This window comes from Delphinus delphis, chromosome 12, assembly GCF_949987515.2.
Source record: "Delphinus delphis chromosome 12, mDelDel1.2, whole genome shotgun sequence".
NCBI lineage: Eukaryota > Metazoa > Chordata > Mammalia > Artiodactyla > Delphinidae > Delphinus > Delphinus delphis.
Genome location: NC_082694.2, coordinates 67473178 through 67497252, shown reverse-complemented (window position 1 = coordinate 67497252; position 24075 = coordinate 67473178). Strand labels below are relative to the sequence as shown.

At 53.5% G+C, this 24075-nt stretch overlaps 1 protein-coding gene across 1 annotated transcript in view; it reads right to left on the bottom strand.

The window, feature by feature from the left end:
• The window catches only part of ALK (ALK receptor tyrosine kinase), a 728753-nt gene that overhangs the window by 22283 nt on the left and 682395 nt on the right, over positions 1-24075 (bottom strand). Inside the window, exons 15-25 of the mRNA XM_060027602.1 lie at positions 19948-20079; positions 19055-19199; positions 16262-16444; positions 14923-15021; positions 14289-14441; positions 13187-13291; positions 11076-11262; positions 10303-10393; positions 10109-10173; positions 8580-8709; positions 2375-2472 (exon numbers count right to left, since the gene is read on the bottom strand). Of these exons, the coding sequence (XP_059883585.1) occupies positions 2375-2472; positions 8580-8709; positions 10109-10173; positions 10303-10393; positions 11076-11262; positions 13187-13291; positions 14289-14441; positions 14923-15021; positions 16262-16444; positions 19055-19199; positions 19948-20079 (1388 nt within the window). The remainder of the gene's footprint in view (positions 1-2374; positions 2473-8579; positions 8710-10108; positions 10174-10302; positions 10394-11075; positions 11263-13186; positions 13292-14288; positions 14442-14922; positions 15022-16261; positions 16445-19054; positions 19200-19947; positions 20080-24075) is intronic.

Sequence of the window (24075 nt, the reverse complement as noted above, 5' to 3'; positions counted from 1 at the left end):
TGGTAGAATGACACATATTTATTGAAATGGCAATAAAGCATGTCCAAAGGAAAGAGATCTAATAGAAAAATGGAAGCATGTGGATCTGGTGAGGGAGCTCCACTCTGAATTCAGCAGGTGTGGTTGCATGGGAGTCTGCGAATCTTAAGGCAGACACTGGGTGGAGGAAAGAGAATTAAGGTAAACCTATTGGGGGAGTGTGCCACAGACCTCAAGCCAGTTAGAAGATGTAAAAGATGCTTTCTTCAAACCAATTACCTCAGAAGACAGCTCTGATCGAGATGGACAATTTCTGCTAATAGTCACCCTTTGCTTATAAAGCGATCATCTGATACATTATTGATTCAATCTTTGACAATTTCATTTCTCAAAAAAGATAAAAGGAGCAACAGACTGTTACTCTGGGATCTAATTCTGACCTTCAGTAACTATTTACAGATATGAAAGCCATAAGAATCTTAAGAGAATATGATCCTGTTATCTTATTATCTGTAATAACAGCACTGGATATACTCAACATGTTATCATGCCTCTAGGAAAGCAGATTTCAAAACGTCAGAGGAAAGATGGATATGATCCCTCAGTCAGAGAATCTGGATGCTTGGTGACTAATGTGGGAGTGGAGATAAAAAGGCAGAAATGGGGACTTCCCTGGTGGTCCAGTGGTGAAGAATCCACCTTCCAATGCAGGGGATGCAGGTTTGATCCCTGGTCAGGGAACTAAGATCCCACATGCCGCGGGGCAACTGAACCCGTGCACCACAACTACTGAGCTCGCATGCCTCAACTAGAGAACCTGCATGCCACAAACTACAGAGCCCACGTGCTCTGGAACCCGTGCGACACAACTAGAGAGAGAAAAAACCTGCACGCCACAACTAGAGAGAAGCCCGTGCGCAGCAACGAAGAGCCCGCATGCCTCAACGAGGATCCCACGTGCCGCAACTAAGACCTGAAGCAGCCAAAAATAAATAAAATAATAAATAAATCTTTTTTTTTTTTTTTTAAAGGCAGAAACGACCTCAGGGAGAAGCGAAGGGAGAGATCTGAATTCACCAAGGTGACAGCACATGTTGCTCTCGGATGAGCCCAGATTTAGAGGACGTGGACAAAAGATGGCAAGATGGCTCTAGCCAAGGACTAATTCCAAAAAGAGTACAACCTTGTCATGTCTGAACAACAATAAAGCCCAGAGCTGAGATTTATGGAAAGCTGTGTACACATTAAAAAGGGCAAGAATAACAATGGCAGGGTTGGAGGAGAACAGAAAGAATGGAGCCTGGCTTCTCTTTTACTTCTGTTATTTCTATCAAGCACAATGATCTGCAAGTTGGAAAGGTTGAAAATCAACAGGAAGATCTGAAGATCAAAGTGATGAAGTGACAGTCAAAGGATGAGCCGATGTGAGCGTCTCGCCTTGTTTCAGGAATGGTTCTGGGAAGCTAGGCCAGTGTATTTCTTGACCTTCAACTTCCCCATTTTTATTAGGGAAGGAAGCGTAGCTTGTTATCTACCTACACACTTTTCTATTTCTAAACTCATACATATTCTCTCCTTTTCTATGTTGTATTACATATTCTAATTATTAGGAACATGTCTTATACTCCTGGATGGGTTAATGAATGTTTATTAGTTCACCAGGTTGTTATTTACTAAATTAGAAGCAAATGGTTAGGAAGAGCTTTGCAAAGAGCCTAACAATCTATTTGACTTTTCAGGTTTCAGAATCAAGCTGTCTGCTGAGAAAGCCATGAATGGCCACATGGAAAGACATACGTGTCGTCTCTCATGTCTATAGCATTACACATGGACTTGATGTACCAATGAAAACACCATTTAAACACAAGGAGTAGAGTAGAAGAGTAGAAGAAATGAAGTACAGAGGTGGAGAAAATAATCGTTATTTTTCATTTCAGAGTATTTTAGAAAAAAATAATTTATCCAATAAATATTTATTGTGCCCCACCATGTGCCAGTGATATGAAGATGAATAAAACAGGGTCCTTGCCTTCGAGTTACTCATAGTCAGATATGTGAAAATACAAACTCCTTAAACTTCCCTTAAGGAGCCCAGTTTTCTAGATATGGAAACGTTCACATGATCTAGGACTTGACACAGGCAGGAGTCCCTGCAGGGGGTCAGGTATAGCTCATCTGGGTCTCCAGTGCTGGCATGGATGTCTTATGATCCCACTTTACCTATGGGCCAGATGAAGCCCTGGTAGAGTGATAACCATCTTAAAGACAAAGCTGAGCCATCCAAACAGCTTTGGAGAGAGACCTATTGTTCTGCTCTGAAGGCACGAGCTGGGGCCCTGAGACATGTAGGGAAGCATACAGAAGGTGGGGGTAGAGCAAGGCCACTTAGACTCACCGGTGGATGAAGTGATTTTCCTCTAGATACTGGCAGCCACAGGCGATGTCCCGAGCCACGTGCAGGAGGTCCAGCATGGCCAGGGAGGAGGGCTGATTCTGTGGCAGACAGAAGTGACCAGATGATGAGAAGTTCTTGGGGGAGAGAAGGTCTGAAACACTTCCCATGCTTGCTAGGAGGCCACACAGGTGCGCCACCCCCAGGGTCTCAGCCCTGGCTGCATATTCGAAATCACCTGGCGGCTTAAAAAATGCAGATGCCTGGGCCTCAGCCCAGACCAAAGACTCCATCTCTGCAGGTGGGCGCAACATTTACAGGGTCGCAGCTCCCAGATGAGCGGGGCTGGAGCCCTAAACCACAGGAACCGGGACTGGCAGACGTCCTGCCCCTTTGCACTTTTTCTGCCCATTCTTCCACCTCAATCTTCATAAACATTTGGATCCCCCAAACATACAAACAGGCCTGTGGGGAAATAAAGGGGGCTAATATTGTTTTAGAAATGCTCTAGTTAAATGCTTAAAAATATTTTTTTAAAAATTAATTTTCTTCCTGAAGACCTAGACCTGAAGTGGATTGAAAAAGGAAAGCTTCCAGAAAACGATGGGCAGCTGAAGAGCCATCTCCGGCCTTTCTGCATGATTCTCTTTTGTGCAAAAGCTGCTGCCGCCCCCTCACCCCCGCTGCCCCCGAGATGCACCCCGCCGTTGCCTCCCCGCAGCCTGGTGGAGCCCCGGGAAGTCTTTTCTGAGGGCTATGCCCTCCTTGGTGTCTTTTAAATTCCTAAACCCCCAAGTCTGCAGCAACACGTCGTCATGCAGTGTCACATTCACTGCGCTCTTCTGTGCCTATCTTACCATGTCCCCAAGGAAACTTCGAGGTACCCGAGGCAGGGCCTTCAGCATCCACTTCCGTGGTCTCCAATACGACCCTTAGCTCGCTGCCGTGGTTCAGTGAACAAGGGGGTTCGTTGGTTGATTACAGCGGAACTAGGGTTTACCCAGATGCCGGCCACAGACCAGGACCTCCCTGGGACTCCTTGGAGAGACAGCACGGGACTGAAGGAGGCAGAGAGGCGTTTGTCTAGGGCATATGCTTCAGTTCTGGGGAGGGAAGACTCAGGGAGGGGCATAGTCTCTGCCCATGGACCACTGGGCAGTGCCTTACATGCAACAGAGCAAGTCCCAGGGCATGATCTCCTTTGATGCAACATCCCGTGTGGTCGGTAGGGAAGAGAGGTTACTTCTGTATTAAAGATGCGAGGGCTGAGGGCTCAGAGAGGCTCAGATCACACAGTCAACAGGGTGGAGCCGAAACTGCCCTGAACTGGGCTTTAAGGATCTGGGTTGGGGGAAGTAGGATTCTAGGAGTTAAAATGGAGTTTCTCGGGAGAGCGTGTCCGAGAAGGGCCGGAGTAGCCATGGGCGCAGCGCATGGTACCCAAGTGAATACGGATGCAGCACACAGATGCCGTGAGGGCACATTCCGGTGCTCGGTTGAGCTGAGCTGGGCTTCATCCTGCTCGTCCCTTATTGGCTGTGTGAGCTGGGGCTGACCGCTTTGCCTCTGTCCAAGCCACCGTGTCCTGGTCTGTGAAATCAGCATGACACTCTTGGCCTCCCTGGATGGTTAAGAGCACCTACAGTCAGAGGCACAGAGTGAGCGCTTCACAGAGGGCTCTGCAGTTATGCAGGGGGCTGCTCCTGGGGGTGCTGTGGGGTCTCGGGAAATGGCTCTTGTGTTGGGCTTCTCCCGGGACCTTGTCAGGCTGAGAAGTACTGGGCACTGTGAGAGACAGTCCCCTTCTCCTGGGGAAAAGGAAAGTAATATATTTCCAAGGGGAATATGCATCCATCTTGCTATAGTATTAGAACAATCTTTTCTCTCTCTTTCTTTCAAATTGCTTTCTGTTCCTGCCAAAGAGGACCCAGTCCTAGCTCCCCCCGGGTCTCTTTGTGTCTTAGCCCCCATCACTCAGGATGCAAGGACCACTGACGTCTCAAATGCTCCATGAGTCTGGTGTGCTGCAGGGACTAAATCTTCCCATGCATTAACCCACGGGCCGGGATTATCTCGGCTCCCTGTCTTTGGCTGCTCAGAGCAAATTAACCGCGCCGCTAATCAGTCTGAACAGAGCAGACAGACGGTAACCCGTGGGTGTGTGTGTGTGTGTGTGTGTGTGTGTGTGTGTGCGTGTGTGTGTGTGTGTGTGTGTGTGCGTGCGCGCGCGCGGTGGCGGAGGTGTGGATGCTGTGGCAAAACCGATACTTAAAACTAGCAGTGCAGAGTGTAGCCAGTGTGCTCAGTGTCATTTCTATCCTTCCTGGGCAAAGAAGGCCTTGGAGCCAGGGTTTCTGCCCCCTATTCGCCACTGAATGCGGCACTTCCTTTGGCAACTCGGGCAGCCATGGTTATGGGTGTAGCCTGCCCAGTACTCAGAGAGGATTTTGTGCAGTATTTCCCAAAGCAGGCTGTGGGATGGAATTCAATCAAACAGGCATGGGAATTCCTGGGTTAAATAGGCTTCCTTATCACAGAAATGATCAGAGTCTTTGCTATACGCTAATGTGTGTTGAGAATCGGTAAGAGAGGAGTCTGCGTGGCTCTGATGTTTGCTTGACCGAGGAATTCTCCTGAGCGTGTGTGTGAGTGTGCAGCACCTCAGGGTACCGGAGTTCCCTTCAGGGACACTGTTTTGACCAATATCCTACTTTGACACGGGATAAAAGAGGCCCACTGAAGTGGAATAATTTCTTTGCTCGCAGTTTCTGAGGGGCTATTTCCAAAGGATAATGTATATACTAACAAAAGACAGAATAATATTGATACCTGTTCCTTCCTTAAGTAGCTTCTGCATTTAGAGATGAAGGGTCACAGGACATGGGGGAGGAACTGTTTCACCAAGTGAAAAACAGACTAGGGGTATATTTTAACATGGACACATATGAGGGTAAGAGGGAAAGATGAAAGGAAGAAGCAAAGAATGCAGACAGGGGACACAAAATACTAAACGTGGCAAAAATCCATTTTGAAAAGTGATGAGATGCGAACGGTGCTGGGCCCTCATATTCCTGGCTCCTGACATGGCCGAGAAAATACCCCTCCATGCGTTTTGGAGGCAGCATTGGTATTTGGCAAAGTTGAAGCCAAAGATGAAAACCTAAGCATTAGTTGCAACCAGAGGTTCTCACCTCTGTGCTGTTCACCTCTGACATCCAAGAAGCCGTCTTGTACTGAGCCTCTTCTCTAGAGCCATTACCTACAGGATTACCATGTTCCAAACAGCTATAGACACTATAGCAGTCAATGACCGCCACCTTGAATAAAGAGATTACTGACTCCTTAATGGTCTTTGTCATTATTGATTGAATCAACTGATATTAAAAGACAGCTACTAGCCTACATCTGGCATATATTAAACCCTCAATAAAAATTTGTTCAATAAAGAGAGCATCTGCAAAGTTATTTTGACATTAAAAGGGTCCTTCCTTCTTGAGGAGGTGGGTCCTGGGACCAAACGATGTTTTCCTCTGTACCCATGAATTTCATTTCCATGACAGACATGGTTGGCCCAGGTACCCATTCTGTCTTCTGAGTCTGTATATCCATCATTACTTCATGTCCTTCTATGCTGATGGTCCATGGAGCCACTGAGCCCCGGGGATGGCAGGAAGTGAGTACAGAGTGCTCGTGTGACTCTGAGTGCCCAGCCGGGTGCCTGCACACATCAGGTCATCATCAGGTAAGCCTGGAGACTTAAGGACTTCAAACAAATGAATCAGGTGGACTTCAGGCCTTTGAATCCAGTGAGCTCCACAGGCTGGAGGCACGACTCTGCCCACGCTCTCCTCAGGGCGTGTATCTCTCCGGCCCTGATGTCCATCAGCCAGCCCCTCCCTTCTTCATCATGTGTAGGATTTGCTGATATTAGCCCCCTCGGTCCACTTCTAAATCGCGCTCCTTTCTCACAGTCAACCTGACCCCCACTCCACTAAGCTGGATTTTGTGGTTCTGAGAATCATGCAGGACACCTAGCAACCTCCTCCCCACCTCCCCACCCCTTCCACCCACGGCCGGAAGTTGCTGCTACAAACACATTTGCACGGGGTCACTCTGGAGGCTGTGATCCGACGTTTTAAATCACCCATCGTGGGCAGTACCTCAGGAACGACCAGCTCACCTGAGACGAGTGGGTGTGTAAAGGGGTAATGAGGAGGACTGGGGTGCTACCAAGGGGCACGGTTGGCAGGGAGAGCCACACAGAAGAGCAGGGTCAAGGGTTAACGGGCAGATTTGGTCGGGGGAATCCCGACCCTTAGAAGCGGCTCTCCCAAGCAGAGTGGACCTTCTGCTGGCTGTGGGCATCCCTCGGGCGGTAGCTGCAGCTAGAGGTCGGGACTCGGCAGCAGGCTCCTGCTCTGAGCCTCCTGGGGGCAGCACTGGGGCTGGAGGTGGTGGGAGAGATCCGTGACCTGCTTGTCCTTGCTGGTGCTTCGTTCTTTGAGACAACATCCAAATCCTCTTTCATCATCAAGGGAGAGAGATACCTTTGCCTGCAAGTCCTCGGACTTGCCAAGTGAAGGGTTCCCAGATTCCCTTTACAAGGAGGTCACAATACTTTCTTGTCCTCAAGCCCCAGGAATCTCCAGTGGGAAAGCCAGAGCTATGCCTCTGCCCAAAGTGTGATACCAAGTGTTCCGTGTGACGTCTGCCAGAGGCACTGCTTCCCAGCACCGCTCAGCCTTGCTGGGTGCTGGTGGGAAAGCCAAGGCTGGTGCCCAGACCTGGCAGAGATGCCGGCATAGCTGGCGGCATTTGCTCTGAACAACCCACCCTCACCTTGGCACTCAGGGCTTCTCGAAGGGGACCATCTGGATAAACAGCACAGCAGGCTGGAGAGAGCATGGAATCAGGATCCACCAGACCTGAGCTCCAGCCCCAGCTCTTTCACTGCCTGTGCACCTCGGCAAGTCACATGACCGCCCTGAGCCACTGTTTTCCCGTCTCCAGAATGGGGTGAGATCTGTACCGTCTCCTTCACAGGGTGGTTGTGACAATGCAGATGAGGATTACCGTGAGGTGGGCTTAGTTCTCTCTGCCCCTCCCCCAGCCCCTTCCTCCTGCCAGGTGTGCTCAGGTGCACACACACTCATCTTCTCGAGGCGTTAGAGCGGATTCCTCTTAGATGCCGAGAGAGGCCACCCAGAGGCTTGTGGGAACGGTGTGGAGGCTACTAAGGATGCGGTTTCTAAACTGAGCCTGAGCGAAGGCGTGGACTGGAGCAGGCGTGACCTTCCGAGGTTTCCGCAACCACTTGGGGTCCTCGTGAGGAGAGCGTTCCGTTCTGGTCTTGCTGTGGCAGAGCGGTTGTCGGTCTTTCTCTGTTGTCCTGGGGGTGGGGAGGGTACAAGTCTTCCCCGTAGTTCTCATAGTCCAGTGGCAACCAGAGGAAGTCAGGTCCTAACTCAGGGGTCTGCTCTGCTCCAGTTTCCAGGGTCCAGGCTTCTTGAAGACCCCGGCAGTGACAGGAGTGGACAGCTGGACTCCGGGCTCTCCCAGTGTGCTGTATTTTATAAATGATCTCTGTCCGACATGTTCTAGCCTAGCCCGAGGAGTTCACGTTGCAGATGCTGAGGTTAGAGGGGGTTGGCTGCCCTAAGCAGGTTGTCTAATGGCCAAGCAGGGCTGGGCGTGGGTGGGTCACTTAGGTTTCTTCACTCCCCCAAGCTCTAGCCCTTTAACCATAACATGTATGCAGCACCTTCCTAAATACCCCAGCACTCTACTTTGATAGGAAAACTACAAGGTCAGGATGTCCACATTTGAGAGATGAGGACAGTGGGGCTCAGAACAGGTGGATGCAGAGTGACCTGCCCCAAGTCAGCTGGTTGAGTGAGTGACACAGCCGGCATGAAAGTCCCCCCACTGTGCTTGTCCCTAGTTTTGGTTTTCCACAATCAGCAGGCCATAAAAATAGATACAGCCTGGAGAAGCTGTTGCACAAGACTTGCACAAGATCCCTGGGGCTGGGCTCAGCCATCGGCCACCTTCTGGCCCCTCTCTCCCGCCTTTCCCCCAGATCCGAGCCCATGGGCCGACTCCCTCGGTCCCACTGAGTATGTTGCTTCCCAGGCTGCCCACCCTGGCTCCTTCCTCCCCCTGCTCCGTCCCCCAGCACAGCTACTGGGAAAGGCTGGTTCTCACTCACCGGGCGAGGGCGCGTCTCTCGGAGGAAGGACTTGAGGTCTCCTCCCGCCATGAGCTCCAGCAGGATAAATCGGGGCAGGGCTTGCAGACTCACCCCGATACAGCGCACGATGTTCTGGTGGTTGAACTTGCTGCAGAGCAGAGGGGAGTAACCGAATTTAACTGAGCTGAGTCTGGGAAAACCTTAAGTGGGCAAAGCCGGGTACAGATTTATGCTTTCAGAAGCCGCATTTTGTAAATGCTTTCTGTAAATGTGGGAAGCAGGGCTCCCAGGCTGGGCCTAAGCAGAGGATAATCCGGCTGCTCAGCAGCTGGGAGAACCAGAGGGCAGGTCTGGCGGGAGCTCAGTCTGCTTGAAAGAACTTGCTTGGGGGCGAGGGGGTGAGGAGGAACTTGGGTGAGCAGGTGGGGCGGGGTGGGGAGAGGAGGGCTTTGAGGCTGGGGCGCGGACTGCTGGCCAGGATTCACGTTTAGGGTTTGGGTTTTCAGAGGAAGGCCTCAGGCGGAAGAGGAACTGCTTTCCCGAGGGACTGCGTGAGACCTGCCAGGTGATCGTGTGTGGAAGAGAACAAGGAAGTGGGCCACGGATCCCACTGTGGACTCCTCATGGGGGCTCTGAGATTCGGGTTTTCCTGTTAACGTGATCCTATCGGGACACGTGAGGCAGCGGGGCCAGGGAACTCCACGTGGGCCCACGCGTGCAGAGGTGACACACCGGGTGACTGTACACCCAAATATAATGCTGCTTAGTTACTGCCAAGTACGGAGATGGACTGATTCGGGTCTCCTTCCATCTACTCTCCTACTTTCCAGGTTTTATTCAATAATCACATACTACATGCTCAGTCAGAAAATACGTCATTTTTAAAGCAGGGGCTGAGCCTGCTGCTATCCTCCTATGGACCCAGCGCACCACACATGCTGCTCTGGACTCGTTCCACTTCTGTCAAGTGGAGACCTCGGGCTGCCCCAGCCTTCAGGATGTTTGAGGTTCCCCAGTGCACCAGGAGGCCATGAGCCTGGCCAGATCTCAAGGTCCAACATCTGCTCTCAGAGCCCCGGCCACTGAGACTCCCCGTGGGGGGCCCCAGATCCACCAATTGAAGGGTCAGGCCAGCTGGGTGGACCAGGGTGGGCGCCTTCCATCACTTGGGGGCCCATTTCCTTTACATGAGGGCTGAGAGCTGGGGTTGGCGCCAGCACCTGGTGGAAGAGATACCTGGAGGAGGATTGTATCTTCTACTGTCAACAACCAGCTGCTCTGTTTCTTAAGAAAAGGGGGAAAAGAACCAGCTGGTGACACAGGGATGCGGACTGAAGGTGGAGCGCTATCGATTGGATTCTTTTTCTAAGACAGGGGGCTGGTTCCACTCTGGTAAGACGTGCTAAGAATTTAGAGAGTCTCCTGTTGGAGAGGGAGGGCTATGCTGCAGGACAGTCCTGTTTCCCTCGGAGATGTGCCTGTTAGAAATATCTCGTGTCCCTTACAGGCTTGGGGCAGTGGTGTGGGGTGTCTCCCTGTATCGTTACCTGATGATCAGGGCTTCCATGAGGAAATCCAGTTCGTCCTGTTCGGAACACACCTCAGGCAGCGTCTGGGCGCAGAAGGGAGGGTGGGAAGGAGAAGGAGGCTGTGAGCCGCAGAGGTCAGAGGCTTTCAGCAGAGAGCCACACTTACAGAGACCCCTGGCCAAGGTCAGGCCCACAAGGGAGCCGTCTCTTACCTTTACAGCCACTTGCAGGGGGCTCGGGTCGTTGGGCATTCCAGACACCTGACCTTCATACACCTCCCCAAACGCGCCGTGGCCCAGACCCCTGTTCAAAGAGAAGGCGAGATGAGACGGGGGCACATTTAGTGGACGCACACGGGAGCCAGGGGGTCACGCACACCCTCAAGGGTAACGCCCTCAATCTGGCTTTGCTCGTCGGTCCTGGCCTCCATTGGTCTACCTGGCAAGAAAGTTTCCAAGCCAGGATTCAGGACACTGGCTGGACATTCCTTCTGTGAACACTTACTGAGCCTCTAATATTTGCCAGGGGCCTAGAGGGGACTAAGGCTCAGCCCGCCAGGGAGGCCTGTGCTCCCTGGGGCCGGTGGGGAGGGGCACAGACAGCTGGTGGACACCCCCTGGAGTGTGCTTGGTGAGTGACAGACACGTGCACAGGGTGCTCTGGGAGTGGGGAGGGGAGCAAGGCCTGGGGAGGGGCACTTGGGCGGATTTTGAGGAGAGCCCCATTCCTCCCATCTAATCCTCCTCTCATTGTACCAACCCCATGTGTATATGGGGTGTTGAACAAGCAAACACCCCCCCAATGGCCCTGAACACTGAACCTTCTCTCCCTGGGGGGGCTGGGGGGGCCCCGAGGGGTGGCTCTACTGGCTTCTTGCTGCCGGAGGAATTCGTGGTGCAGGGATGACATCCAGCCCCCTGGAGCTCTCCCTTCCCTGCCGCCCCCACACCCCCCGCTGCCCCCCAGGACAGTGATGGGCACTCACCGGATGAGGGTGATGTTTTTCCTGGGCACCTCCTTCAGGTCACTGATGGAGGAGGTTTTGCCGGCAAAACAGTAGTTGGGGTTGTAGTCGGTCATGATGGTGGAGGTGCGGAGCTTGCTCAGCTTGTACTCGGGGCTCTGCAGCTCCATCTGCATGGCTTGCAGCTCCTGGTGCTTCCGGCGGTACACTGCAGACACATGGAGGTCAGCGCAAGGTGGCCCGGGCCAGGCAGCCAGGCCACCTCCTCCAGGAAGCCTTCCTGGATCTCCAGCTCCTCCACAGGGATCTAAATCTTTCCATCACACTTAGTCATACGAACAAAATGATTACAGATGTGAAAGCGTACCTTTAATTGAAAGATGAAAGTAAATGTAAACCTTAAAATCATATGAATGGAAACATTTATTGTATCGTGCAGGGGCAGAGGCACATTAGTTTGGGTCCTCTGAGAAGCAGACCCAAGACAGGATTAAACAGGCAAGGATTTTACTAGGGGAAATGCCTGTGAGAGATAATTGGGAGGGAACCCAGGAAGGCTGGGAAGCCACCATACTGTGTTGAAAGTCTGACCCCATGTGAAGGACATATTTCAGCCGATCTGCAGTCGGCTGTCAGAGGAGTCCCATGCCTCCAGGAGGGGGCCTGCCTTAGCAGCTCTGCTCTGCCCAGGCGCTGGGTGAGGCAAGCATGGCAATGGATTTGAGAGTACAGCTGGGGTTCTTGGTCACCTGTGTTTCCTACAGTTGAAGAACCGCCAAGCCACATAGCTGGAGACTGTCACAGAGTGAAAGGTCTCTAAACTGGGTCTAAGCTGGTGCCTGAGTTCTAATTCTGCCTTTGTTACTTACAAGCTGTGACACTGACAAGCGACACGTGACCTCTTTGGATCTCAGTCTCCTTCTCTGTAAGCAGGGACAATAACTCCTGCCCTGTCTCCTAAAGCCCCACTCCCCGTCCCCTAGGTTTGTGATAATGAAATGAATTCACCAACATAAAATGGTTTTGGAGGGAATTCCCTGGTGGTCCAGTGTTTAGGACATGATGCTCTCACTGCCGGGGTGTGGGTTCAATCCCTGGTCAGGGAACTAAGATCCCACAAGCTGTGCAGTGCCACGAAAATAAATAAATAAAGGCAGGAAGGAAGGAAGGAAGGAAGGAGGAAAGAAAGAAAGGAGGAAAGAAAGGAAAGAAGTGGTTTTGGAAAGTTCTAAACAGCTTTCCCAGTACAAGTGACCACTATCACTGTTACTACTATGTGTGAGAACATTCTATATATAAGGCAGACTCCATGGGAGGTGATTCACAGGGCGGGGCCGGGGCAAGTGAGTCAACTCCTGTGCGCTCAGTTCCTCCTCTGTGAAATATGCCGACCGTGATCATAGGGTTCTTTGAGGGTCTGGTGAACTAAAATGTGTCAGTCACCCATCGCGTGGTAAGCGTGCAGCCAGGTAGCTCTCGTCATCCTGCCCTTTGCAGGATGGCATCACAGGGATCACATTAGCTGCCACCTCCCTGTCACCCCCCAGATTCCCTGCCCTCGAGTGGCTGGCCTGAAAGTGCTGTCCGGAGCTGAGCCTTTCCTTCTGCTTCCCCTCAGGTCCCTGCCCACCTGTCCCGGGCATTTCCAGCAGGAAGAGCCTGGCTGGACCATGCAGGGCCCTCTGCGACCTGCAGGTCAGCACCCCCTGGCTCACTGGCCTAATTGGAAACAGTCAGAAACCAGCTCTGCATTCTCTGCATGGAGTGGGGAAGGGCGGGCTGGAGGCGTGACACAGGAAGCGAGCCAGACTAGAAGAAGCCCAGGTCTGATGAGAGCTGAAAGGGAGGCCTGGGGTGGGGCTGACCTTTAGCACTCTGAAGAGTGCCCCCTCCTTGAGCAACCAGGGGGCTATGCACAGGGCTGAGGTTCAGAATCATGGCTCCTAGGAAGCAGGGATGTGCAGGGGGTGGAGTGAGGGGGCCTTCTGTTTTGGCTTGGCGTGGCTGCCCTCATCACTGCCCACCCGGAGTGAAACCTCGGCATCCACGGCACAGCCTGAGATGCTGTTCTCTTCTGCCAGGTCTGCCTTCCCTGCCCCGCTTTGGAAGTGCTGGGGCTCTGGGACACTCACCGATCATGATGCCGGAGAAAGCCAGGACGAGGGCGGCCACGAGGGCAGAGGTCACGACGGAGAGGATCAGCGAGAGTGGCAGGTGGGGCTCCGGGGTGGGCGACACTGGAAGACAGGTCCCCACGGGGCACCAATGACCACACGGATTCTCCTCTGAGCTGGCCCCAAGTCAGAAAGACCCTCCCCGGCCTTGGACACCTGGACCACCATCCTTTTCAGAGGACCAGGGCATGAAGCAGGTTTGTCCTGGTTTTACAACTTTCAACAGTAGCTTTCGTGGGGAGGGAATATGTAAAAGGGATAAATATCAAAATCTGGACATTGATCCAAAACATCAAATGTGCATGACAGGATGAGGATGAAAGGAGAGCCAGCAGCGGCTGCAGAAGAGATTCAGGCACCTTAGAGGACTACAAGCTCAGTACGACCCAGCGACAGAGCGTCCCGGTCAGTTAGACTCTAGAGGCTGACTTGATTCTCTGTCCGCGAGCGCACCGGGCCCAGCGCATGGGAGGGAGCGCCCGGGTGCACACTGGCATCGACCACACCGAGGCACCGTGCCTGGGCCCGGACACTGCATTTCAAAAGGGACGTTGACAACTGGAACACCAGGATGAGAAGGAGGCATAAACCTGTGTCCCACATGAATGGATGGAAATAAACGGGTTATTTAATGTGGAAAAGACTTGAGGAGGAGGACGGCAGCGCTGTGTTCAGACGCCGCGCCTGAAGGGCCCCTGTGAGCAGGGAGCCCAGGAGTGGAAGCTGGAAGGAACGGGTCTGGTGCTGTGACTCCCCGATGGGACGCTGTGCCTTAGGAGTACTGAGGTCCCTGGCGCTGGGGGGTCCAGTGGAGATGGGCCGGTCCCCTGGTGGGGATGTGGGGGTCACATCCGGGATTAGGGGTGGGACTAGGTGACTTGCGACTCCTTCTTAGGCCGTGACCCACCTTTCACACACAGGTCCCTCTACCCATCAGCAGAGCACTGGTGCTGGGGGCAGACGGGGTGTCAGGAAGTTTACAAAACTGCATCTGAGGTGTCCCAGAACCAAAGAAACCAGCTGTGGCTCAAGCTCTGGGCTCCCTCCCCCACCCCCTTACCTATGCAGGAGACACCGTCCTCGGCCAGCACTGTCCCATGGTCACAGAAGCAGATGACCCTGTGGCTCTCGGGGTCCATGTGGCACTCATCTACCTCACAGTGGCTGCAGTTCAGGTAATGCTTAATATTCACTTCCCCGTGGCCCTCCATCACTGGTGAGAAGGAGGGAGGGTCAGCCTCGGGCGGAGGCCGCCCTGAACCCCACCCTCAGGCTCTGCGCTCTGTCTCCAGCTGGTCAGGGCAGGTTCTCTGGTCCCTGCTCCTACGTCCCATTGCCGCTGGGAGCGCTGCCTGTGCAGGAAAGTCCACAGCGCATCTGGTGAGGGGAACTCAGACAGAGGCCAGGCAGGCAAGTGGGAGGGTCCACACGAGGGTCACTTAGGTTGGTACAGGTACCGGGCCTATTACTGTTGCACTTTCTAGGGCTGGCCAGTCTTCTCCTTCTGTGTCCAAATCAGATCACACATCCTGATTTCCAGGAAACTTCGTGAGATGACCACTAAGTAGACTTGCCTGCAAGGGACCCACGATCACACCTTTGTGTCCTGGACTCACATCAGTAGCCCTGGAGTTTTAGCCGGGAGGGAGAACTGGCTTAAGGAAGCTGGTTGTGCCACCTGGCAGAGGGGGTACCTTTTAAAGCCGGGGTGTACAGGATGCCCAGTGGATTGATGAAGGAAACCCCATCCTCTCCGTCCATCTCGGGGTCATTGTTTGAGGCTGCATTGCCACCTGTGGCAAACCAGAGGAGAGTTTAACGCAGAGAGGTGGGTGCCCAAGTCTGGACACATGTGCGCATCAGCAGGGCAAGCAGCGGGGTCAGGGAGGGGCCTCGAGGGTGGGGCGGTGGGGAGGGAAGGGAGGCTCAGGGCACAGGGGCTGCACTTGGGGCTCGGCTCAGTAGAAGCCTGGTGTGTGGGCCACTTTCTCCTCCAGGTCTGGGCCAGCTCCCGCTGGGGGGTCTTCACCACTCTGCTGGGCCCCCCCAGGAAGCAGTCCATGTTAGCAAGAGTCAGAAGAGTTCTAGTCTCCCCGGGCTGGGTTGGCCCCTTGGCCCCTCTTCCAGGACTGGCCGGGCAGTAGCACCGAGGAGTGGCTGTCCTGTCCCATCCGGTCTGGGTTGGGGCAGGGGGGATGGGCCCCTGTGCCTCTAGGCTCCTGTCCCTCCTTTCAGTGGGGGTTGGGTTATCTTTGGGCTCCTCCCCTTGGGCTCCGCCCACCCACCCTAGGCTTGGAAAAGAAGAGCATCTGGTCAACACGAGCATCTCACACACAGTGTAAAGCAAAACACGGACAGCACATCACAGCGCGTGCATGCATTGTGTCCTAGTCTGTGGGGATGCTTCTCAGCTTCAGAAGGCTCTTCTCCTCTGCTCTGAAGCCCAGAGGAGAGCTGGGGCCAGGGGCCAGCTGCTTGCTGAAGGGCTGGGCTGGGACTGCCCGCAGCTGCCCTCAGGGCAAGCACCCATCAGCAGGGGGAATGGCGCCCTTCTGGAAGCTGGCGGGCTGGGGCAGGAAAGGGAGTGTGGGGAGTCCACGAGGCCAGAAGCTGCACACCAGGCCCTCAGGGAGCGGGATCGGCAAGGACTCGGGCCAGGCCATCCGAAGGGAGGCACGGGGTAGAGGAGTCTGGCCTCCAAGGCTCTCAGGCCAGTGCGTCCTTGGGGGAGGCCCAGAGGAGAGGCTGGGAAGCCAAAGCCCCTGTATCATTGGCTTTGGGGGAGATCAAGAATCATATGGGATCTTGATGCTGTCCTATCGAAACCTCGAGGCAGGATGCTGGCTCGAAAGCCAACACCCTGCCTCTGGCTCGTGTGGTGGGGCTGGGGGGAAGGCGTGCAAGGTCACATTACAGTCCACACTGGGGGTGGGCCAGGGGCGTGCAGGCAGGGGACGGGGGGCAGACAGGGAGGTGAGGTGCCTAGGACTAAGTGGGGAGGGCAGTGACACCTTGAACGCGAATCATCTTTACCTATATATCCTCCGCCTCCTCCACCTGAGGAGCACCCCCCTCCACCCCCTCCGAAACCCCCTCTGGTCTCCCACCCCCACTTCTTCACGGCCTGGGGGCAGGAATGTCCTCCGGTGGCACCTTCCAGCAAAGACTTTCCAGACCAGAGCAAGGAAGTGTTATCATTCCAGCCACCTCCGCCACCTGTGGGAAGAGACGGAGAAACGCCGAGGTGAGGGTGCTGGCTGGGTTTGGGCAGCAGCTGGGCCTGGCGAAGGAAGCGGGGCTCGGTGTCTTCGAGGGGTGCTTGCCCCTGTCCAGTGCCCAGGGGCCCTGTCCTCAGTGGGGCCTGGGGCCTTCAGAGTCCACGGCCGAGCGTGCCCTTTGCCCGAGGGAGAGCTGCTCTGGCCACAGTCGTGCATGTCCCGATGGGAGCCCCTCGCGCCCCAGCTTCTTGTCAGGCCTCTGGCTCAAGAGCCCGGCAGTGTGCTCGGTGAGGGACGGGGGAGGGGACAGGCTGCACGACTACTAAACTCTGCCTCTGCCTTCCCTCTATGCCTGCCAACTCCTGAAGCGCCCGGCCTGCATTTCATTAACTGCTTCCCATCTCAAAGAACCGGGACCAGCTGTCAAAACCCTGCCGAGGTCACGGCAGTGAAATTCCTAGCAGGAGCCCTGGATTAAGGCACCAGATAACCCAAAGTGCTTTAATTGTCTGCTAGGCAAGAACTTCCCCGGCCTGAGACTTGGTTTCCTCACCTGTCACTTGGAGATAATGAGACACCTCATGGGGTGGATGTTAGGATCAAAGAAGACAGGGAGCGTATGAAATATTTTACAAACCGCCAAGTGGAGGGCTCGCTGGGCGTTTGTGAGGCAGGACACACACAGGCAGAAGGCCTCACACTCTGACGCTCAGGCAGTGTCTTGCCTGCCTGCTTCTAAGGAGCTGCTCCGAGGTCAAGAGCAAAGAGAGCTGTGGGTGGAGGTGGTGATGCTCTGGCTACAGTGGCAGCAGCTGGAGCTGTGCTTCCCAACGCCTGGGCCTGCTCTGAGCTCTTGCAAACGAAATGTTCTTTACAGAGCTAGGTTGAACGTAACTGTATCTTAAGGCCACAGGCAGACCACAGTACATCTCTCCCGAGGCCCTGGAAATTCCAGGACGCCCACCTTGTCTCCCCATATCGTTTTGTGTGACATTTCAAGAGGCAGTTTACTCCAGAAGACCCCAAAGCCCTTTCTGCTCCAGCAGATGCTGGCAGGTGGGAACCGGGAAAAACAGCAAACAGCTGTGCGTGTGTCTGCTGGAACCGTAAGGGTTAACCTGCCCGGAAGGGTCAACCTGCCCGGAAGGGTCCTCTGGGAGAACTTGTGGCCAAGGTTCTTCTGGACCCAGAGGGGGCAGCAGAGGGACGTCTAGGTGGGGAAAGCTGCAGACAGGGATGACTATGGTGCTAGAAAGAGGGAGACAGGTTTCAGGAAATGAGGTCGAGGTGAGGAAGAAGCTTGGGTCTGGAACAGAGACAAGCAGAGCTGAAATGAGGTCCTGGACAAGTCGTGAGGACCTTCTGTCAGCTTCGGAAGCTACAGGACTCCAAGTGTTTGGCCTCCCTTTGCCAGCCAGAGGGTGGGTATGGGGCCAGTCAAGGTGGTTGATGTCACGTGGTGGAGGGAAGGCCCCTCAGCGCCGTTAGTCGGAAGTGGGCTCTGCTGGCTATTTGGGGCCGTGAGCTTAGTGAACAAGTTAGGACGAGATGGGCCTGATACCAGGTCTGCCCTCCTGCCCGGAGCACCCTACCCTTGCGTCCTGCACAGTCCCCAGCTAAGTTGGTTTCCGACCCCCACTCTATCTTGCAGCCTTCAAGCAAACGTGTGGAAAAGAAAACGATGGACGTAAAAATAAAAACAGCAACAGCAGTGTTTTAAAAAACTGATTAAGTACGAAACAGTTTGGCCATTTTGAGGAAAAAAATCCACCAACTTTCCATGAGCTTGTTGACTCTTCTGTAAAATGAAATGATATGTTTGGAAAACCCTACAGGACTGTTTTGAAAAGCACATGTATAATAGATGTGGAAGTGCTTTGTAATTTATTACATGCTGGACGGATGTAAGGGGCACTGTATCACTGCGGTAATTCCTCGCTGTGACCGCTTCTCCTCTTTCTTCTATCTCTCTCTCAATTGAAGAGAAAGTCTGAGTGTTTATTTTAATTAATCTCAAATCTTAAACACCTTCAAAAATCCTCCCTCGATCTGATTGTGGAAAAAAGAAAATACAAAGAGGAATGGCTGACTTGGGAGGAATCAGAGAATTCACATCCCCTTTGGTGTCTGCCCCCTATTTCTGCGTTGCTGGCTCTCATTAAGGAGACAGAGAGCCCAACCATGGAGATTCCAGAAAGAGATTTTCCAGCAAGGAGATGTGTGCCCTGGCAGCCCGGGGCCCGGAAGTACGAACAAGCCACAGGGGCCCGGGGGCCTGACTCTGCCCAGATTCCTTCCACCTGCTCACATCCAGTTGCATTTGGTAAAACCCGGGTACGGTTGGGTTGGCGGTCAGACTGCTGCCGCCTGCCTCATTTTCTCAGTGACCTTCTGCAAGTCCAAACCCCGTGCTGGCAAGGCGGCCTCTGGGTCCCCAGCGTGTGGCCTGCCCTTCCTCTCTTGATCCCGGTACCAGTATCCAGAGCTCCCAGCATCTCAAGGGCCAGCGACTAAGATGCCCACAGGTGTGTGATGGCGCCCGGCCGAGCTGAAGCTCACACAGTCCCGGGAGAATGTTCTGGGAGAGGGTGGGCTTGCAGTGGTTTACCTGCGGCTCCGGAATTGCCATTCAGCCCTAGAACTGAGGAGTTATTCTCCAGTCTCTCTGGGTGGAACGTGTCTGTCTTGGCTCCGTAGGCCCTGCCGCCACCGCCGGCCGCAATGATCAGGGGCACTGGCACTCCATCCTTCATCTGCCCAGGGGAGACATTCAGAGATTGAGAAACCGAGTGGGGTTCCCACTCTGGAGACCCCTGAGCAATTTAAATGTGGCCGAGTGTTTGCTGGGCAGTGGGTGACATCTCAGTGGTCTGAGGGCCCTGATCTCATGTTAAAACAACCCATCAGCTCTTCCATCCCCTCCAGCCCCGGGCTCGTGTATTAGTCCAGGTTCAGTACGTGAAGCAAAAGCACTAGGCGACAGAAATGTTTCTGCATACGAGGAGGCTGTTTCTACAGCCCCTTTCCTGAAGTTCCTCTCTAGCCTCAGGGGTCTGGCAGCTGGTGTGCAGAAGCAGGTCTCTCTCCCTCTCTCCTTCCTCTGCACACTCAGGGGTCTCTGCTCTGATCCCCACAACTTCAAGAATAAGCCCTCAGCATCACCGTCCCTGCAGGAAGACCCAGCAGGAAACCTTTGCCTATTTTCGATGACGTAAGAAAAGTCCACCTTAGGACAGAGGAGGGCACAGTGGGACCCTCTGGGACTCTGAAGCAGGATGGCAAAGGTGTGCGTGGTGAAATCCAGCTGGCATATCAACATGAGAAGGGCCTGCCCTTTCCTGGACGGACAGGGAACCTTATATTCCCTCTGGGTCTTGGTTTCCTCAACTTTAAACGGGGCTAAGAGCACTCGAGGTGCTTCATTCCCAGGTCTGTCCTGAGGATCCAACACCAGGACACAGAGAAGGCGCTGCCCTGGGGAAGCTGGCACCCAGACCTCACCTTAAATACGTAGGTGGCTCCGCCCCCTCCGCCGCCCCCTCCTGCCCACTCGTGCACACTTTTGTTCACGCGGATTTCTTCTTCTATCACGTTGTTCTCTCCAATGCAGACTTTCTGGATTAGTTGGTTTGTCTGGAGAAACAAAAAGCACCTCAGGTTTGTGCCCAGGGTTCTCTACCTCCCAGCACACAGACCTTCTATGTTTAAAGATAGGGTCTGACGATCTCTCAAATAGCTTGCCGTTGAATTGAGGAGACAAAAACTACACACAGATAACTGTCACTCTGGGCAGTATTGGAGAAGGACCACAGGGACAGCTTAGAAGAAAATGCATGGGAAGTTGAGGAGGGAGAGTGAGGCTTTGTTGCTGGACTGGAGAGCAGGGAGGACTGCCTGGGGGAGGTGGCATTCACTTGGGCCTTGAAGGATGGGGAGATTTTTAAACACTGAGAATGGGAGAAAATTAGGACATTACAGGGGAGGAGATCAGCATGAGTCCAGAGGGAAGGAGGTGAGCGTGGTATTTGGGAGGAAAAGTATAAGGAGTCTCTCTGGCTCAGAAAAGTCCATCTGAGGACAGAGAGGTGGTCCAGGAGGACCTGTTAGGGTCCTTTGGATTCTGAAGAGGGGGTGATAAAGGCCCCATGCGGTAAGACAGTGCTGGCGGGAGTGTAAATGGGAGCGGGTAGAGGGAACCTAACTGGACAGTCAGATCCTGGACAGAGGCCTTGAGTACAAACAGAGAAGGAGCTGGACTTCATTCTCTAAGCAGCGAGGAGCCACTGAGGTTTTTTGAGAAGTTGCAGTTTGAAGTATCTTGTAAAGAGAAGAAAACAGTGGGAGGCCAAACTCAGATTTTATTCCACCTGGTGTGGGCCCAGGCACCTGGGAGTCTCTGGGGACATGCTGGAAATTCCTGTGACCCAGAAGCCTGGAATCCCTGAATAAAGAGGGCAGCGTTTCAAGAACAGCCACCCTGCTTGTCAGTCACAGCAGCTGAGACGAACTCTCCACGCATTGGCCTGACCTTGGAGGAAAATGACTGCTTTCGCTTAATAGAAAAAAGGCCAACAAAACATCAAATTTTCATCGAATGTTGCTGTGTAACCAGCCAGTGGACGTGGCAATTCATCTTGAGTGACTCCTTATGCTAAAGCACTCAGGGGTGCCGGGAATGAGTACTAGAGAAATTTCCAGATAAATAGCTGAGATGCAATTTGTTTTATGGCATTTTGGATTTAATGATGGAAATAATTTGATATGTTTTAGAGTGGATTTAGTGTGGGTGGAAGGGTCTGAATTGCTACTGTGGACAGCTGACATTTCTCCTGTGTATGTGCAATGCCATTCAGGGCTGGGGCAGGGGCCGAGTGGCATGGAGTCTGCTGGAAGGAAACCCTGCCAACCGCTGCCTGGGGAGGGCCTGAGATGCAAGGGGCATGCTCTGAGGGCAGAGCCAGGGACAGGGCATGGAAGTGTGTGCTGCCAGCTAGGCAGAGCAGAGCACAGAAGACAGTGTCCAGTCTCACTTCCTGACTGGAGCTTTGCTGGGCCATCTGTCTGGATCTGTCCTCCTCTATTAACTGGAGAGCTGCGGGACTGCCCCGGTGGTCCAGTGGTTAAGAATCGGCCTTCCAATGCAGGGGACGCGGGTTCGAGCCCTGGTCGGGGAACTAAGATCCCACATGGCACAGGGCAACTAAGCCCACGCGCCACAACTAGAGAGAAGCCCACGCGTCGCCACGAAAGATCCCACATGATGCAACTAAGACCCGATGCAGCCAAAAAGTCTAAATAAATAACTAAAAGAAATTGGGGAGCTGCCCAGTGTGAACCAGTGGTGCTAAGAAGGTCCATCCCCTCTGACCATGTTCCCTTTCCTCCTCTCCTCTGCCTGGCAGCAGTGGGGCCCCCACCCCTTGGGGATGCCCTCTTCCCTTGAACGGGACTTGCCGATGGCTGGAGATTGCTGGAGGGAGCAGTTGGGCTGCAGGATGGCCTTTGTCTAACTAGAGCCCAGCGTCAGCGCATTCCCCGCTGCCCCGGCGGCTCAGGTGTCTCCTTTGAATGGGGTGGGGGGAGGGAAGAGTTGCTTCGCTTCTCAGTCCGCATCTTGCTGGGTCCACAGCTGCATTTGGAGGAGATGATCACTTTTCCATGATTCGCTTTCTTGACCTGACTTCTGGAGTCTCCTCTACATCCCTGGCTCCCCCCTCCCCGCCTCTTTTGTTGGTTCCTCTTTTCTCCATTTCTAGATGTTGGGGGTCTGCAGGGTTCAGCCCGTGGTCCTCTCCATCTACACCACTCCCTAGACAATCTCAACCTGTCTCAGTTTATGCTGACCTCTCCTGGATTTGCATCTCCTTTCCAGACCTCTCTCCTGAACGCCAGTGGCCTGTCTTCCTTGTCCACAAGCAGCCTCCCCTTGGCCGTCTACCAGATCAGCTGAGCTCAGTGAACCTGCTCCTTCCGCAGCGGGCCCCAGCTCTCGTGAAGGCAGCTCCCTCCTTCCAGTGGCTCGGGCATAGTTCTTGGATTTTATATTCTAAATACACCCAGAATTCAGCCGCTTTTCACCACCTTCACTGTTACTGTCTTTATCCAAGCCACCATCATCTTGCCTGGATTAATGCAATAGCCATTAGATTCATTGCCCCCGACTCCTCCCTTGGGCCCAAGTGGTCTGTTCTCCACATTGTAGCCAGAGGAGCTAATATGCAAATCGCTTCAGGTCACTATTCTGCTCAAAACCGTCCTATGGCTTCAGTATGTTCTTCTGATGGCCTGACCTGGTCCCCATCACCCCTCCCTCGTCTCTCACCTACTCTCCCTCCTGTTCTACCCACTCATCCTGGCTGCTCCTTGAGCACACCAGGCACGCTCCCGCCTGGGGACTCGGCCTCTGCTCTGCCGGAGTCCCCACTTATTTTCCTGGTTCAGTCCCTCAGCTCTTTCAGGGCTCTGCTCAGCTGTCTTTTTCTCGGTAGGCTTCCCTTCACCACTCTATTTACGATTGCAACCTGCCTCTGAACTCCAGCACACCTGACTCCCCTTCACCCTAATTCTATGCACCTTAACCCTGTCTCTTTTGGGTGTCCTGAGGAACTTACGTTTACTGGTTATTGTCTGTTTGTCCCTCTTCCCCTGGAGTCAATGTAAGCTCCATGAGAGCAAAGGATCTTCCTTTTGTTCATGAATATCTCCCCAGTTCCTAGAACTGTGACTGGCGTGTAGTAGGTACTCAATACATATTTGCTGAATACATTTGAAAGACTTGGGAACTGGGTGGGTGTGGGCTGGCCCTTCACAATACTTGCCTTGTGAGTGATGGTAGTGGTGGAAGCTAACATTTAGACCTATGGTTTTGCTCCCCTGGGGATGTTTGGAAATGTCTGGAGGCATTTTCGATGGTCATTTCTGAGGGATGCTACTGGCATCTGGTGGGTAGAGGCCAGGGATGCTGCTAAACAGCCTACAGTGTACAGGACGGGGGCTGAGGGGTGTGTGTGTGTGTGTGTGTGTGTGTGTGTGTGTGTGTGTGTGTGTGTGTGTGTGTGTGTGTGTGTGTGTGTGTGTGTGTGTGTGTGTGTGTGTGTGTGTGTGTGTGTGTGTGTGTATGGGGGGGTGGTTCCAGCAGCTGGAGCCCATTCCAGGCTTGGGTTGGCCAGGCACACGGGAAGAGCCACTCCACGCAGAAATGCAGTAGAACCAGCAGAGCTGCCAAAGCCTGCAAGTTTAATTCTTGGGGTCCACTTCGTTCTCTAGTGAAGTCCATTTTTCGGCCTAGGGAGGACTGGAGATTGAGGTAGTGCCTGTAAAAGGTCTTTCTCCCTTTCTCAAATGACTCCTGAGGGGCGGAGGTGTGGAGCAACTGGGAAGAGCAATTCTTTTCCCCACGCCCATGCTATGCCCGACCCGACCAGCAGAGGGGGCTGCTCTCCGTCCCTGGCTTCTTTGGAACTTCCCTGGCACATCCAAGGTTTGAGAGCAAGTAGGTTGATTAATAAAATGATAAAATGCAGCAGTCCAGAGGAACAAGTAGATTACAATTGAATTAAAAAAGAAGGACTCAGTCCTGTGAAAAGACGTAATTGATGACAATCCAATCAAGTAAAAGTTCCTTGCGGA